This window comes from Zingiber officinale, chromosome 3B (assembly GCF_018446385.1).
Source record: "Zingiber officinale cultivar Zhangliang chromosome 3B, Zo_v1.1, whole genome shotgun sequence".
NCBI classification, from domain to species: domain Eukaryota; kingdom Viridiplantae; phylum Streptophyta; class Magnoliopsida; order Zingiberales; family Zingiberaceae; genus Zingiber; species Zingiber officinale.
In genome coordinates this window covers 109,910,907-109,923,495 of record NC_055991.1, presented here as the reverse complement: position 1 = coordinate 109,923,495, position 12,589 = coordinate 109,910,907, and the positions used below count along the sequence as shown (strand labels likewise).

Here is a 12,589-nt window from a genome sequence, read left to right as displayed (position 1 = left end):
AAAATATCGAAAAGAGTTTAGCGTTGTTTTGTACAAGCAATTCATCCCCTCATATCGCCCCACTCCACTAATACAAAGTCCTCCAAATAGCCCGCAATAGTGGAGATCATGGGCTCATCTTCATGAGCAAACAATAGCAAATCGTTTGCATATGCTAAGTGTGTGATCGTTGCACTGGCACACCTCATATGCTAATGAAAGTCGGCTTGCGTTGCTACGGTCTTGAGTGCCCTCGAGAAGACTTCCACACGTATCCCGAATAATAAGGGGGAAAGAGGTCCCCTTGCCGTAAACCTTTTTTGCCTTTGAAAAATCCATAGATCACCCGTTGATTCCCATCGAGTTCAAACCTGTGGTGATGCATTCCTCAATCCTAGTAATGTTCTATTATGGGAAGTTGAACCATCGCAAGGTTGCAAACAAAAATGTCCAATCTACCGTATCGAATGCCTTTTGAAGGTTCACTTTGAGTACACACCCCGATGAGGCCCGCTTCCTCATGTATCCTTGCAAAAGCTCCGATGCAAGATGGATATTCTCTACTATAAAGCGGCCCTCCGCATATGTTGCTTGTGCAAGGTCTAGTATGCTGCCCATCACTGCCTTTAACCAAGTTGTTAGCACCTTGGATATGATTTTGTACACCACTCTATAGCGGGAGATTGGCTAGTATTCCGTGACATGCGGTCTGTGATTCGATTTCGGAACCAACGGAATGAACATGTGGTTCCACTACTTGAGCAATCGGCCAAAGGTTAAGAACTCCATAATATCATTGTAAATATCCTGGTGCACCATTGTCGATGCCACTTTGAAGAAGTTTGAACCATACCCATCCGGACCCGACGTACAATCACTGTCGGTGCTAAACAATGTTGCATGTATCTCATCTGAGGTAATCTATGTCGTAAGCCCGCTTCGTTTCTCTGCTGTAAGCAACGCACCCTGTGTTGACACGATGCTATCCAGCGGTGCGCACACTACTTGGATTTCTATGTTCGAACTGTTGAACGAACTCCGCTATCACTTTTTCAATGCTAGTGGCTTGTTTCCCCGAGGCCAACACATTTCTCTTGTTATTCCACTTGACTATGTCATGTAAGAATTGGGTGCAGTGGTTACTTTGCTTAAGGTATGCACACTTTGCCCGTTGTTGAAGAATAACGTAACCATTGCTTGTGCCTATATGTTGATTCATCTTATGTTCACTAGGCTAGCACAAAATGAATTTTTATGGCACATTTGATATAGGAGGATCCAAATTTTGAAAGATTATAATTTTTAATTCGGATTGAATAATGAGATTTTTAATAAATCAAATTAAAGATTATTTAGATATCTACATTTGTGATCAAGTGTAACCTATAATGACCTAGCCTTTGACCCGTAAAAAATATCGTTTAAAATATTTTCAGAGACTTTGAATAATTTTTATCATTATTTTAGGGTTATTTTTATCTTTGATATCATTAGGATTTTCAAGCTCTTTATTTAGTTTATTTTTTTATTTTAAATCAATTTTATTCCATTAAACTAAAAACGATGCCTTTACGTTTGGGGATAATTATAGTTTATAATAAATGTATTTTGTAATTACATCTATTTTACGTACGTTTGTTTAAATACAATTACCTTTCACCAATTTTCAGATGGAAACCATGGTGTCAAAAAAATGAATAATTGAATTTTGTTTTAATTGCATTAGACTAATAAATAAATAAATAAATAATCTTGCTCCCTCCGATTAAAAGACCAATTTATGTCTCCCTCAATCAACATATAAGAAAATATATAGTTTTAATTATATATTCTGTCGGAGATGACAGCATAGAAATCACACCACAAAACAAAATCTTCGAGAGGAGCCCACCTCCAAATCATATTCATTGCACCAAGGGAAGAACACACCGAGTGCATGATGGTTTGAGCCAACTAACGAACGCTAACTTCCGAATCATGTCGCTATCCTCTTAATTTAAATACGATGGCGTGCTAATAATATTGGAGAAGTATGCGTCCTCAAATCATAACTTTAGTCATAATATTAAATGCATCATTGGATCATTTGCGCTGTTAATTCCATCATCAATTTAAGATGTGAAATTGTTTTGATCGATGTGACTTGCTTCCAAAAGGCAGCGACGCACAGCACTTGTGTTGTCTAGTATTTCTCTATCGAACAATTGACTCGCGGAGGCAAATCCAACGCAAATGGATCCCTCTTCTATTGTCCAACCATCCTCAATTATTGCATTCAACATGAATCATCCTCCACTAGGACCGCATGCCACTGACGAGAAAGAGACTTCATTCAAAATCAAGCCAATTAAGAGAGATTTATTTCGACAATAATCAAGGGGTTTGATACAATTTTGCATGTGAAGCTCTCTTCCTCCCTAAACTAGTTGGGTTTAACTATGTTGTATTTGAGTGTGTTGATTTATTTCTAGAGTTTATTCAAATTTATTTATTAAAGATTTTATCGAGGTCGAAATTAGCTCAAATTGTTTTATAGAGCTCAACTAAAAAATTTATTGTCCTCATAAATTAGATTAAATATTTATTTAATATAAAAAAAATATAAAAATTTGATTATTTTAAATATATTATAAATGCTTTAAAATTTTATAAATTAATTATTAGTTCTTGAACTTAATTTTAAATTTCTTTTAGTAGCTTCGATCCGCACTATAGTAATTATTGCTTGAGTTTGCTAGATTCATGAATTGATTCCAAAAAACAAAAAAGGGAAAAACTAAAGATAAATTACAATTACCAACAATTTACAACATTGAGCTCATTGGCAACAATTGAATCGGACTTTTACATGGCCAAATCACGGCTATTACACAAAAACATAGCAATAATCAAGCGGTCGGGTTCAGCCGAAGAAGCCGGTCTGACTCCAGACGGCATCCCGGACCCGGCTCATATCGCGGCCTTTGAGCGTCCGCCCGGCGCCCTCCAACACCGACGCCGTCGCCGTGCTCCGCCCGTGGGCCCGCGTCAAGTACTCATGCGGCGGCATCCAATCCTCCTCCGTTTCCTCCTCCTCTGTCTCCGACGGTGGCCCACCCGATCCCGGCAAGTGATGCCTCGGCCAGGCCGGCACGTCCACCGGCGCCGACGCCGGCAACGTCCACTGCCGCCTTTTCCGCAGAGGGCGAGCGTCTGTGCCATGGTAGGAGTCCTCTAAGGCGAGAGAAAGGCCACCGACCTTCCTGTGGACCCACCGGATATCGGAGACAACGCTCGCGTCATGCCAGCGGTCGTTGTCGTCGTCATCGTCGTCGTCAACGACGTCGTCGGAGAGGTGGTGATGGGAAACCTCGGGAGAGGCGGTCCATACGTCCTCCTCGTAGAAGTCGTGGAGGTCGCTGCCCCTTCCGGTCTGGACGCCGGAGCCGATTCCGGAGGGGGAAGCGAGGAACCGTCCCTCGCCGTAACTGCGCCTCATCGCGATGGGTCGAACGCCGGACGCATGAGGTTGCGGGAGGCGATGACGCACTTTATTTATAACGGCGGCGAGGCTTCGTGCTCATTTGCCTCTTGTTTCGTTTCATTTCATTTCATTTTATCCGAGAAAACAAAAAATTTCATGGGCAGTGGGCCCTGCGTAGATTCCATCCACTACCGCGGGGCCACTCCCACGTGGATATGGTCGGACAGAATTAGCCCCTTTCTTATAGTGTTTCGAAACCGAACCTTTTGTCCGGTTCAGCGGATTCAGGGAATAAATATATTTTAACCATTTTTTTTTGTTAATGGATACCATATTTTGGGAATCTATTATATACTGAAATATATTGAAAGAGAAAATTGATTCTTAGAAGCATTCGGGATACTCCAATAATTTATTATAGTCAATTTAGTTGGAGCAAATATAGCGATGGGAAAATGGAATGTGAATATCTCCACGTTCATCTCACTGATTATTCTTGATCTCTATATAATATGGACTGACCAAGTCTATTTCACCAGGAGAAAAGTACCATAAAACTTATATAATCCGCTACTTATGTTGTGGTTGTGATAGTCATTTATCGTGTCTCCGGGACTACAATACAATGATAATAAATATGATAATTTTATAGACAACGAGGGTTCAAATCTCACTCACATATTATATTTAAGGAGATTGAAAAACTTATGACCATGAGTCATCCATCAAAATTCATTTGTACTTCTTGATTCCATCATGTGAGAAACCATTATAGATTTAGATCAGTCATTTTTAGGATTAGCCTCGATTATAAAAATTAAATATCTAGATTCGAGAACTTTAAATAACGGTAAAAAAATGGGGAAAAAAGCCTTTACCTCTAACGCTCACAGACTACACAAAGTTCTTTTCAAGAACAAAAAAAATCATCTAGCAAGTTAGTTTCCTACGACTTTTACACGTATGTAATAGTTTCTTTAAATGACCAATTCTATCGGACCTTGGGAATTTTATTTCACTAGATGTTTTCGTACCATATTAGATGTGAAACTCGAGTGCGAGCGCCATTCCTCGTAGAAATGAAAGAATCGACACTTGAATCCATAGCACAGACAAGCAAATCTGATGGTGATACGCAAGCATTATTCATCCAAAATATCCTGCTTAAGAGAGACAGACAAACTTTCAAGTTCAACAATGGGCAAACAAGACCAAGTTGCATAACCACGATGGGCATGTAACTTTTTTGTTCATGGATTACAGTCACAAAGTTGGGACAGAAAAATTGGTGAGTCGTGCAGTTTTGTTCTTTTTATTATTATTATTGAAGACTCTGAAGGTTTGAACAGATGAGTAAGAAAGTACAGGCAGTCTTGAATTCCCATTTGCAGATGCTCCAGTTGCTCCTGTAAAATTTGGCCACAAAATTATGTAAAGGGATGAGTTGTTGAATGAAAAACAAGTACATTGCTTGTGAACCTAACCACCAATCAATGACATATCCAAAAGCTACAATTCTTTTTACCCGTATTACTGAAGATTATTGGATGAGATAATGGCTCTTATTCTGCTACAGGTGCAAGACAAAAGGCTGTTCACTATGTCTATAGTTCCAGCAGGGATCCTAGAATCAGGAGCTGAGTCGATAAAGATCTGAAATGCCACAGTAAGAAGACACCCCTCACGTTTAGCCTCATCATTTTGCATGGAAGAATTTTCATCAGGGAATATGACGAAGCCTGAAGGCAGCAGTGCGACAAAGTTGGGGTCTCCACCACTAAGCACTGCATTGATTATGGCAGTATCGACAGGAGCATAAATCATGTATGTGCAAGTCGAGTCACTGCAGATCTCTTGTAGTATCATCGTCGTGTTTCCCTGGCCAGGAAGCTAGATTTAACACCGATAAATTAGTGATCATACTGGCAATTCAGAAGTAATTCAAAAGCAAGATAAACAAGTTTTGCTTACTCCAACTGCAAGTAGGGAGACACAGTTGCCTTCTTCTTGGCTGTTTAAAACGGTAGCTGCTTCATAAACCATGGCTCCATGCAGCAAAATGTCCCACTGTTTCACATGAACAATCAAATTTGAGCAAAGACAATTAAGTAGCTAAAGATAAATCCACTCGATCAGCTCAGAAAAGGCACCGAAGTATTTAGCCTTATGCACCTGGTTGCGCGTCGCCAAATTGCTCAGGAAATCGAAAACTCTCTTGGGAGTGGTTGGCAACCAGATTGAAGTGCTGGCACCAAGTACAGTGCCGGCAGGTCTCCCTGGGTCTCCATTGTTCTTCCTGCTCCTGATCATCACCTCATTTGTAGCAGCACCAGTTACTTCAGTCCACTGGTGAATCAGAGAGCCACTTACACCACTGCAAAAGCTCATCACCATCCTTTCCGATAGCTTTAGTATGTTCTTGGTTCCCTCAGCGTTCCCTACCAAAGACATAGAAGACAATTTATAAAGAATATATAGTTAATCCGTGAGACCAAGCATTTTTGGAGTTTTAGTTTATGAAAAGAAGAATGAAACAGCAGTACCTATGTAAGCAGTGGAATTGCTGAGACTGGCTAATTTCTCGCATTGCCTTTCCATTCTCGCTAACCATCTTTTTGCTCCAAATGCAAGACCAGATTTGACGACTCCCTTGTACATGTCATGAACCTCTCCGCCATCCACTTCAACATGCTCCACCCATATGACCTACAAGCCACGTAAAATGAGAATCAGAAGTGAAAGAATCAATCTTCTAATTCATTGATCCAAGGTCCACCTTTGAGCAATCATTAGGCATTTGATGAATGATGAATCCGGAGGGCCTTCTCCGGAACTTAGCCATGGGATTTTGGCGCACTTCGAAGGAAACATCAACCACAGCCCACACTCCTCCCTCATGCTGCTTGCAGTGCCTCAAGAACAAGCCCTCCCTAACAGGAACGAGAGGCGTTGGGACCTGTAACTCAGCCGTTATCTGTAGAAAGACAAAAAAAAATTCAGCTTCAAGATTGGACAAGATAATCGGATTAGTGAAGAAGAACCTCCAAAGTTGAAAACTTTACCAATTGCAGAGTGCCGTCGTAGCTTCCCGCTGCTCCATCGGAAAACACCTCCACAATGGCTGCTCCTGTGACAATGCTGGAGAACAACGCAATCCACTTATCCTGCACAGCATCAAAATCCACAAAGATAAGAAGACCTCGCACTGCTCCGTGTTAAACATTTCCATAACCAAATCTGCCTACCACGTCCATGAACATGTCCACCAGCGTCTCTGCAGGCACGGCCACAATGGCAGTGGCCCGGGTGGCCTCGGTACTCAAGTTCACATTCTTAGGTCCGAGCCCATTTTTGAAAGCTCGGGCATACTCGGCCTGGTTTAAGGCTTCAGTGAGCCCGTCGCGGCCGACGACCCACATCGGCTCGCCCAGCTTAGCCAGTGTCAGAAGCTCCTCCATGGCAAGCTCAGCCAAAGCAATAGCTGCCGACTTCCCAAACTCAGGTCTATTCTTTTTGCTCGAACCCGAACCCGAACCCGAATCCGATTTTGGTTGAGCTCCAACTCCAGCTGCTTGGGACGGTATCAGCTGTGCGCCTGTGCGCTTTGCTACCATTGCGGTGACTCTTTCGATCTATCGTAAACGTAAATAAATATGTTAAGATTTTGATCGATGCTTATAGTAGTTGTTGCTCAACTGAAGCCTGATCAATGCTTATAGTAATAATAATACCTGATCTCGTAAACGACTGTTTTCGGCTAGTAGTTGTTGCTCGTCGATAGAGATCTCACCGAGTGAGGGCAGGCCACCACAGTTGGGACAACAAGCACTGTTGAGTGCTTCCTTCAACTTCAAGTTGTCGGATAGAAGAAGCTCATTCTCTTCTTTCAGCCTTTGATTTTCCTCTCGCTCAAGTTGATTCTACATTAGAATTTTGATGTAAATCAATTTAAATAAGTTAAATACAATTGAAAGTGTGTTTCATATGCAATAATATCATAGGTCTTAGAATAGAAGTAGGCATAGATCGAATCAAGCAAAGTGGACAGGTAAAAGATAAAGCTATTGAGTTTATGATTCGATCAACTAATTTAGTTCGAGTGTGAAACATGATCCTCTCACCCTTATTTGTGTTCTCTTGTTTTGGAACCAAAATTTCACTTGCATTGGGTCTAGACAGAGTTCTTGCCCCAACTCCTTCCTTTGTTTATCATCCGGATGAGGAAATTCTTGAAAAAACCTAAAATAAATAATCATTAAAATATAATGTTAATTTTTTTTTATGGAGCCAATATAGATATAATAGATAAATTAAAAAACAATCGTACTCCTCGAGTCGTTGGATTTGTTCCGTCGTATGTCTATGATTGATCTTTCTCTTCCCAAGATTCTGAGAATCTTCCGCAATGTCGGATCTGATCATGATCACATCAGTTCTTAGGGAGTTAGGGAAGCGATCGGTACCATCCAGAATGCTATCGAATAATTGATCTATCATTGTTGACTCATTTAGTATAACATTCTGTTGTAGTTGCTGCTCTTGCTCCTCGGTCATGTCCATGAATTGTGACTACAGATGTCAAACAAGTATATCATCACAATTGGTTAGAACAATTTACTTGTCGATCTATACATCCGATAGAGAATATAACCAAAATTAGTCTATTTGTTGATCCCCTATTCAATTAGGATGATTTGATGATCCAAGAATGTGATTGACATGATAAAACTTGTTAAATAAATGAACCGATTAAACTCGTAGCTACCCAAGCCTAAACAACCTTAATAGAGACATCTAGTGGAAGAGTGATCATAGAATTTCTCTCAAAATAATTGAATTAAATAACAAATTAGGGATTAACAATAATGGAAAAATAGAGAATACTCTCTTTGGATACCTTCAACAAGATTTCAACAATTCAATAGATTACCATAGATTGAAAGTGCATATGACAAACTAAGTGAATATCTTCAAGAAAATCATGTGTATATTACCTTAGACACTCGATCAGCAAGCAAGGAGCAAGAATAAGAAGGTAATAACCTATGAAATATATTCAAAGAGTTAAAAAAATATCGGAACAAAGAAAATAGAGACAATTAGCAAAAATAGTAAGCAAGCTTCCAAAATAAAATGACCATGAGTAAAGTTATAGCTACATAAAACCAAACAACCATCTTTGTAGGCACATAGTAAAGAAGACAATGATAACTCTTTTTTCTTTTTTTTAAGTAATTCATTTCGATAGAGGATTTTGTCATTAAGAACATTTGGTAGTGATAAGTGAGATAAATTAGGCTTGAAGTAGTTAAGGAAAAAAAATTTCATAGTTCCACAAATAAATAATCTTAAATAAAATTAGAAATATATAAGCATAAAACAATTTGTAACCCTTCTCCGATTTGAAATTAACAAAAGAATTAAACAAAAATTGAAATGATCAAAATGAAAACTATAAGCAAGAATAGTCTATTTGGCGATGACTTACCAAATTATGGAGATTGGTATAGAGATGATCATTGATGACTAGTCAAATTAGGGTGATTGTTACACAAAAGTTCGTTAGCACTCGATGCTATCACGAAGTCAAGGAAAAGTTCCCGATCGCCAAAAGTATTTACATCATTAGAACAACAACTATATGAAAACTATCTCTAAGTGCGAAAGGAGATGAAAACACATGAAGCAAGCATTTTCTATATATACTTGAGTTAGACCACAAATAGATCTATTGCTAAACACATGATAAAAGAAATTTTCATGATCACAAAAGAGCCTAACCCTTCCATCCATTCTTTGTGAATTCATGGCTAGAACTCGACCTAAACCCCTAATTAATGTAATGCATGCACACAACTCACCACCTCCATCCCTGGTTTTATAGCCAAAATCGGTACTGAAAACTTGGCAAGTAGCAAGGTCTACCCGATCCAAAATATATTCTCACAACTCTGGCAAGGCAAGTGCAGTGCACCCTAAGAATGTATAATTTTTCAGATACGATCAGGGCGAAAAGAGCTCAAGCAAAGTCGACTCATAGAACATGTGTATGCAAAAAGGAAAATAAATAAATAAATAGACAAACAGTTGGGTGTCTGATTTATCTTATACTTATAGTCATTATGGATAGAAAGAGGCTCACCTGAGGAAATGCCAAAGTGGAGGCAGTGTTTCATTCAAGTAGAGCTCATGATTGAGGAAGATGACAAGATGGTTTTATCACCATTAATGGAGGAGGAAGAAGCATGAATGTGTGCATGCATTAATAGAATCTCAAGCAAGACAGTGAGCTACATATAAGCTTAAATTTTTTCTTCTTCTTCTTCTTCTTCAACACTTAATTATTTGATGAAGGTGGAGGAATTTAGGGGAAGAGGGGAGGAGAAAGCAAGGGAAGAGGGTGGAGAAATGGGAAGAGAGGAGTTATTGCAGAAGGTGAAGAGAGGGTGGAATTGCATTTATTGATGGGCTGGTCATGCTGCTTGAGAGGAGGAGGAGAAATAAAGAAGAGCAGCAACCTGTGTGTTTATGGTTTGAATTTGTCAACCAAGTCAAAATGAAAATCTAATAACTTTTGTTTTTTTTTTCTTGGATCTGTTCAGTTGCCAATTAAACAATTTTTTAGATCTAATTAGCACACAAATTTTACTTGTTCATGCTTAATGCTTTCAAGCACATAACAAATTTTTTGTTTTTTGTTTGAGAAAACAAAGTTAGGTTTTCTTTCAAAATTCTCTGACGAGTACATTTATTTTCAATGCTTTTAGTGGTCTCTCATATATTAGTTCACTTAGGGATATTTAACCCATAAAGTTTGATATGTTGAGCTCAACTTAGGGATTGTGTGACGTATAAGGAAAAATATAGTCCAAGTGGGAGATTGTAGGATTAAGTCTACATAGGTCGACTATATCCAATTAAATCCACATGGGTGGACTTAGTCTCCATATGGGTGGACTCACACTTGATTGACACACACACCTAATTGTCATTAAAGTAACTAAACCTAATTAAATGATCTAATGCTTCAAGCATATAAAGAATGTTTGAATTAAATGGATGTTTGAATTAAATGGATGTGGATTTAATGTGTAGATCCAATAACCCGGTTCATTAACATTGATTGGTTGTTAATGAGACATGGGCTTTTATGATGGATAATTCTCATAAGTTTGGCCAAGTATAAAAGGGAAGAGATAAGGTTCATTAGGGCATGTTGAACCTTGCTCTCCTCTTCTAGCTTCTTCTCCCCATTGAGAAGGAACGTGTTCACCGGCTCAATCCTATGGAAGACATCCGCTGTGCTTACGGGATACTACGGCAACAAGTAAGAGGTCATAACATAGCAATAGATTCAGGTCAACGATTCATGAGCTATTATCTCATTTTATATTGTACTTTAGAGATTGATAGTTATAAATATATCCTTTAGTTTGTATATAATATATTACAATTCTAACCAGAATCTTTCACAATCTATCTTATTTATCATTATAGCTGATTTACTATTTCTGTCATTGTGGTTTACTATAATACTTGTTGGGTAGAGACATTTTTAATTGTAATTCATAACAAGATTTAAAAATAGGGTTTTATTTTTTTTTTTTATCAAACTGTATAGTTTATGTCTATGTATCCATGCAAAATGTGACAACCGATTCACACCAACTAAATGTACTATGATGAAAAATCATTCTAATGTAAAAAATCAATCAAATTAGCTAGGGTTTCTTTTAAGAGAAACATAAAAAAAAAATAAACTGCTTTATCAAAACTATCCAGTTTATTCTGTATAAATTTCATCAATAGTATCTTAATTGGAAACACATCATTAATTAATAACATATATATCATGAGAATTTAAGTTGTAATTATGAGTAAAATTAAAAATTAGACTTTTTTTTGCCAAAAACTATTCAATTTCATTTTGCCTTTTTCATAATGGTCATGTGACCTTTTACGAAAGAAATAATTATTGAGAATATATACGATCATGAGCGCATATACTATCATGACATGATGCAATTATAATGATCAACAAAATATTTGAATTGTAACTATGAGCAAAATTAGAAAATTAAATAGTTTTACTAAAATATGCTTCATTCTAACCAATTTCATAATGGCCATTTAGATCTATTCTTGAAAGAAATAATCATGGAACACATATAGTAAATATCATGCCATATGGGTTCATAAAAGTTCAATTTTATTCTATCTAGTTTTCATAATGGTTATTGAGATGGAAGAAATAATTATTGACCAAATATAGTATCATGAGATAATTAATGTTATTATAAGTATATGAAAGTTTAAGCTCTAATTATGTAAAAAACTAAATAGGTTCACCAAATTGTTTAATTTATTTTTTTCCTATCTAGAAACACTACAATATTTCATATTTATTTTGGACCAATTAAACATAACACATGTGGTATGATGAGAAAATACTAATATGAATATGCATGCAATTTTAGTGAAACTTTCTAGTTCTATTCTATATATACATTTTTCACAATGACCATTGTTGACTTATTTTGATGAAATAACATAGATTAAAAGTCCTAAGGAGAAAATTTTATTTAGACTGATTCTATCTAATCTTCTAAACCACACATAGAATTCAAATTCGACTTGCATGAGAGTTGAGGGTTTGATCCTCCTTCACTTCTTCAACATGCCTTAATAATCCTTCTTCTTCCCTCAATGACTAATTTGTTGGTGAAATGATGTTCTAAAGTGGTTAGATTCAAATAATTTCTTTTGATGGGTTCGACAAAAGGTTTAAGTTAATTAGACTATTGTGTTTTTGATATGTGCAGGGACTTAATTAGAATAGTGCATTTAGAGTTCGTAGAACTTGGTGATTGATGTGACCGAGTTGGTTTTTGCATTCAATGACTTAGAGGCCAAGACTGAGTCTTAGAGTTTGAGGAACTTGGAAAACACTCTAGGGCGAGGAGTGTTTGGTGGTGGTTGTGGATGTGATTGTTAACGGTGGAATCAATGGCTCAGGGGCCTAAAGGGAGGTGGATCCATAGTTAAGGGGAGAAGAATGGCACGAGGTGCAAGTTTGACTCAGTTCACTAGACTAGTTTTGTCGACTAATGAATCTACTAGACTAGCTAGTTATGTTGACTAGTAAGA

General features: G+C 37.7%; 2 protein-coding genes across 2 annotated transcripts; both read right to left on the bottom strand.

Annotated features, from left to right (window-relative positions):
• Positions 1 to 2,742: 2,742 nt before the first annotated feature.
• On the bottom strand, positions 2,743 to 3,553 carry LOC121968508. The gene has a single exon (XM_042518847.1). The coding sequence runs from the start codon at positions 3,455 to 3,457 to the stop codon at positions 2,882 to 2,884; it is 576 nt and encodes a 191-aa protein (XP_042374781.1). The 5' UTR covers positions 3,458 to 3,553; the 3' UTR covers positions 2,743 to 2,881.
• A 1,079-nt stretch (positions 3,554 to 4,632) lies between these two features.
• LOC121967278 (homeobox-leucine zipper protein ROC7-like) lies at positions 4,633 to 9,862 on the bottom strand. The gene is made up of 13 exons (XM_042517391.1): positions 9,585 to 9,862; positions 8,437 to 8,485; positions 7,770 to 8,011; positions 7,564 to 7,681; positions 7,174 to 7,362; positions 6,688 to 7,074; positions 6,505 to 6,606; positions 6,219 to 6,416; positions 5,986 to 6,148; positions 5,615 to 5,880; positions 5,414 to 5,509; positions 4,968 to 5,332; positions 4,633 to 4,848 (listed from the first exon to the last, which is right to left on the bottom strand). The coding sequence occupies exons 3-12, from the start codon at positions 8,000 to 8,002 to the stop codon at positions 4,973 to 4,975; spliced, it is 2,112 nt and encodes a 703-aa protein (XP_042373325.1). The 5' UTR covers positions 8,003 to 8,011; positions 8,437 to 8,485; positions 9,585 to 9,862; the 3' UTR covers positions 4,633 to 4,848; positions 4,968 to 4,972.
• Positions 9,863 to 12,589: the final 2,727 nt, after the last annotated feature.

What these genes read in the sequence shown, in the direction of transcription:
- LOC121968508 (XM_042518847.1), bottom strand. Translation starts at nt 3,457, where the DNA reads ATGAGGCGCAGTTACGGCGAGGGACGGTTCCTCGCTTCCCCCTCCGGA.
- LOC121967278 (XM_042517391.1), bottom strand. Translation starts at nt 8,002, where the DNA reads ATGGACATGACCGAGGAGCAAGAGCAGCAACTACAACAGAATGTTATA. An exon ending in ACGACGGCACTCTGCAATTG is followed by an intron (nt 6,417 to 6,504) that starts GTAAAGTTTTCA and finishes GTCTTTCTACAG; the next exon opens with ATAACGGCTGAGTTACAGGT. An exon ending in CAATTCCACTGCTTACATAG is followed by an intron (nt 5,881 to 5,985) that starts GTACTGCTGTTT and finishes TGTCTTTGGTAG; the next exon opens with GGAACGCTGAGGGAACCAAG.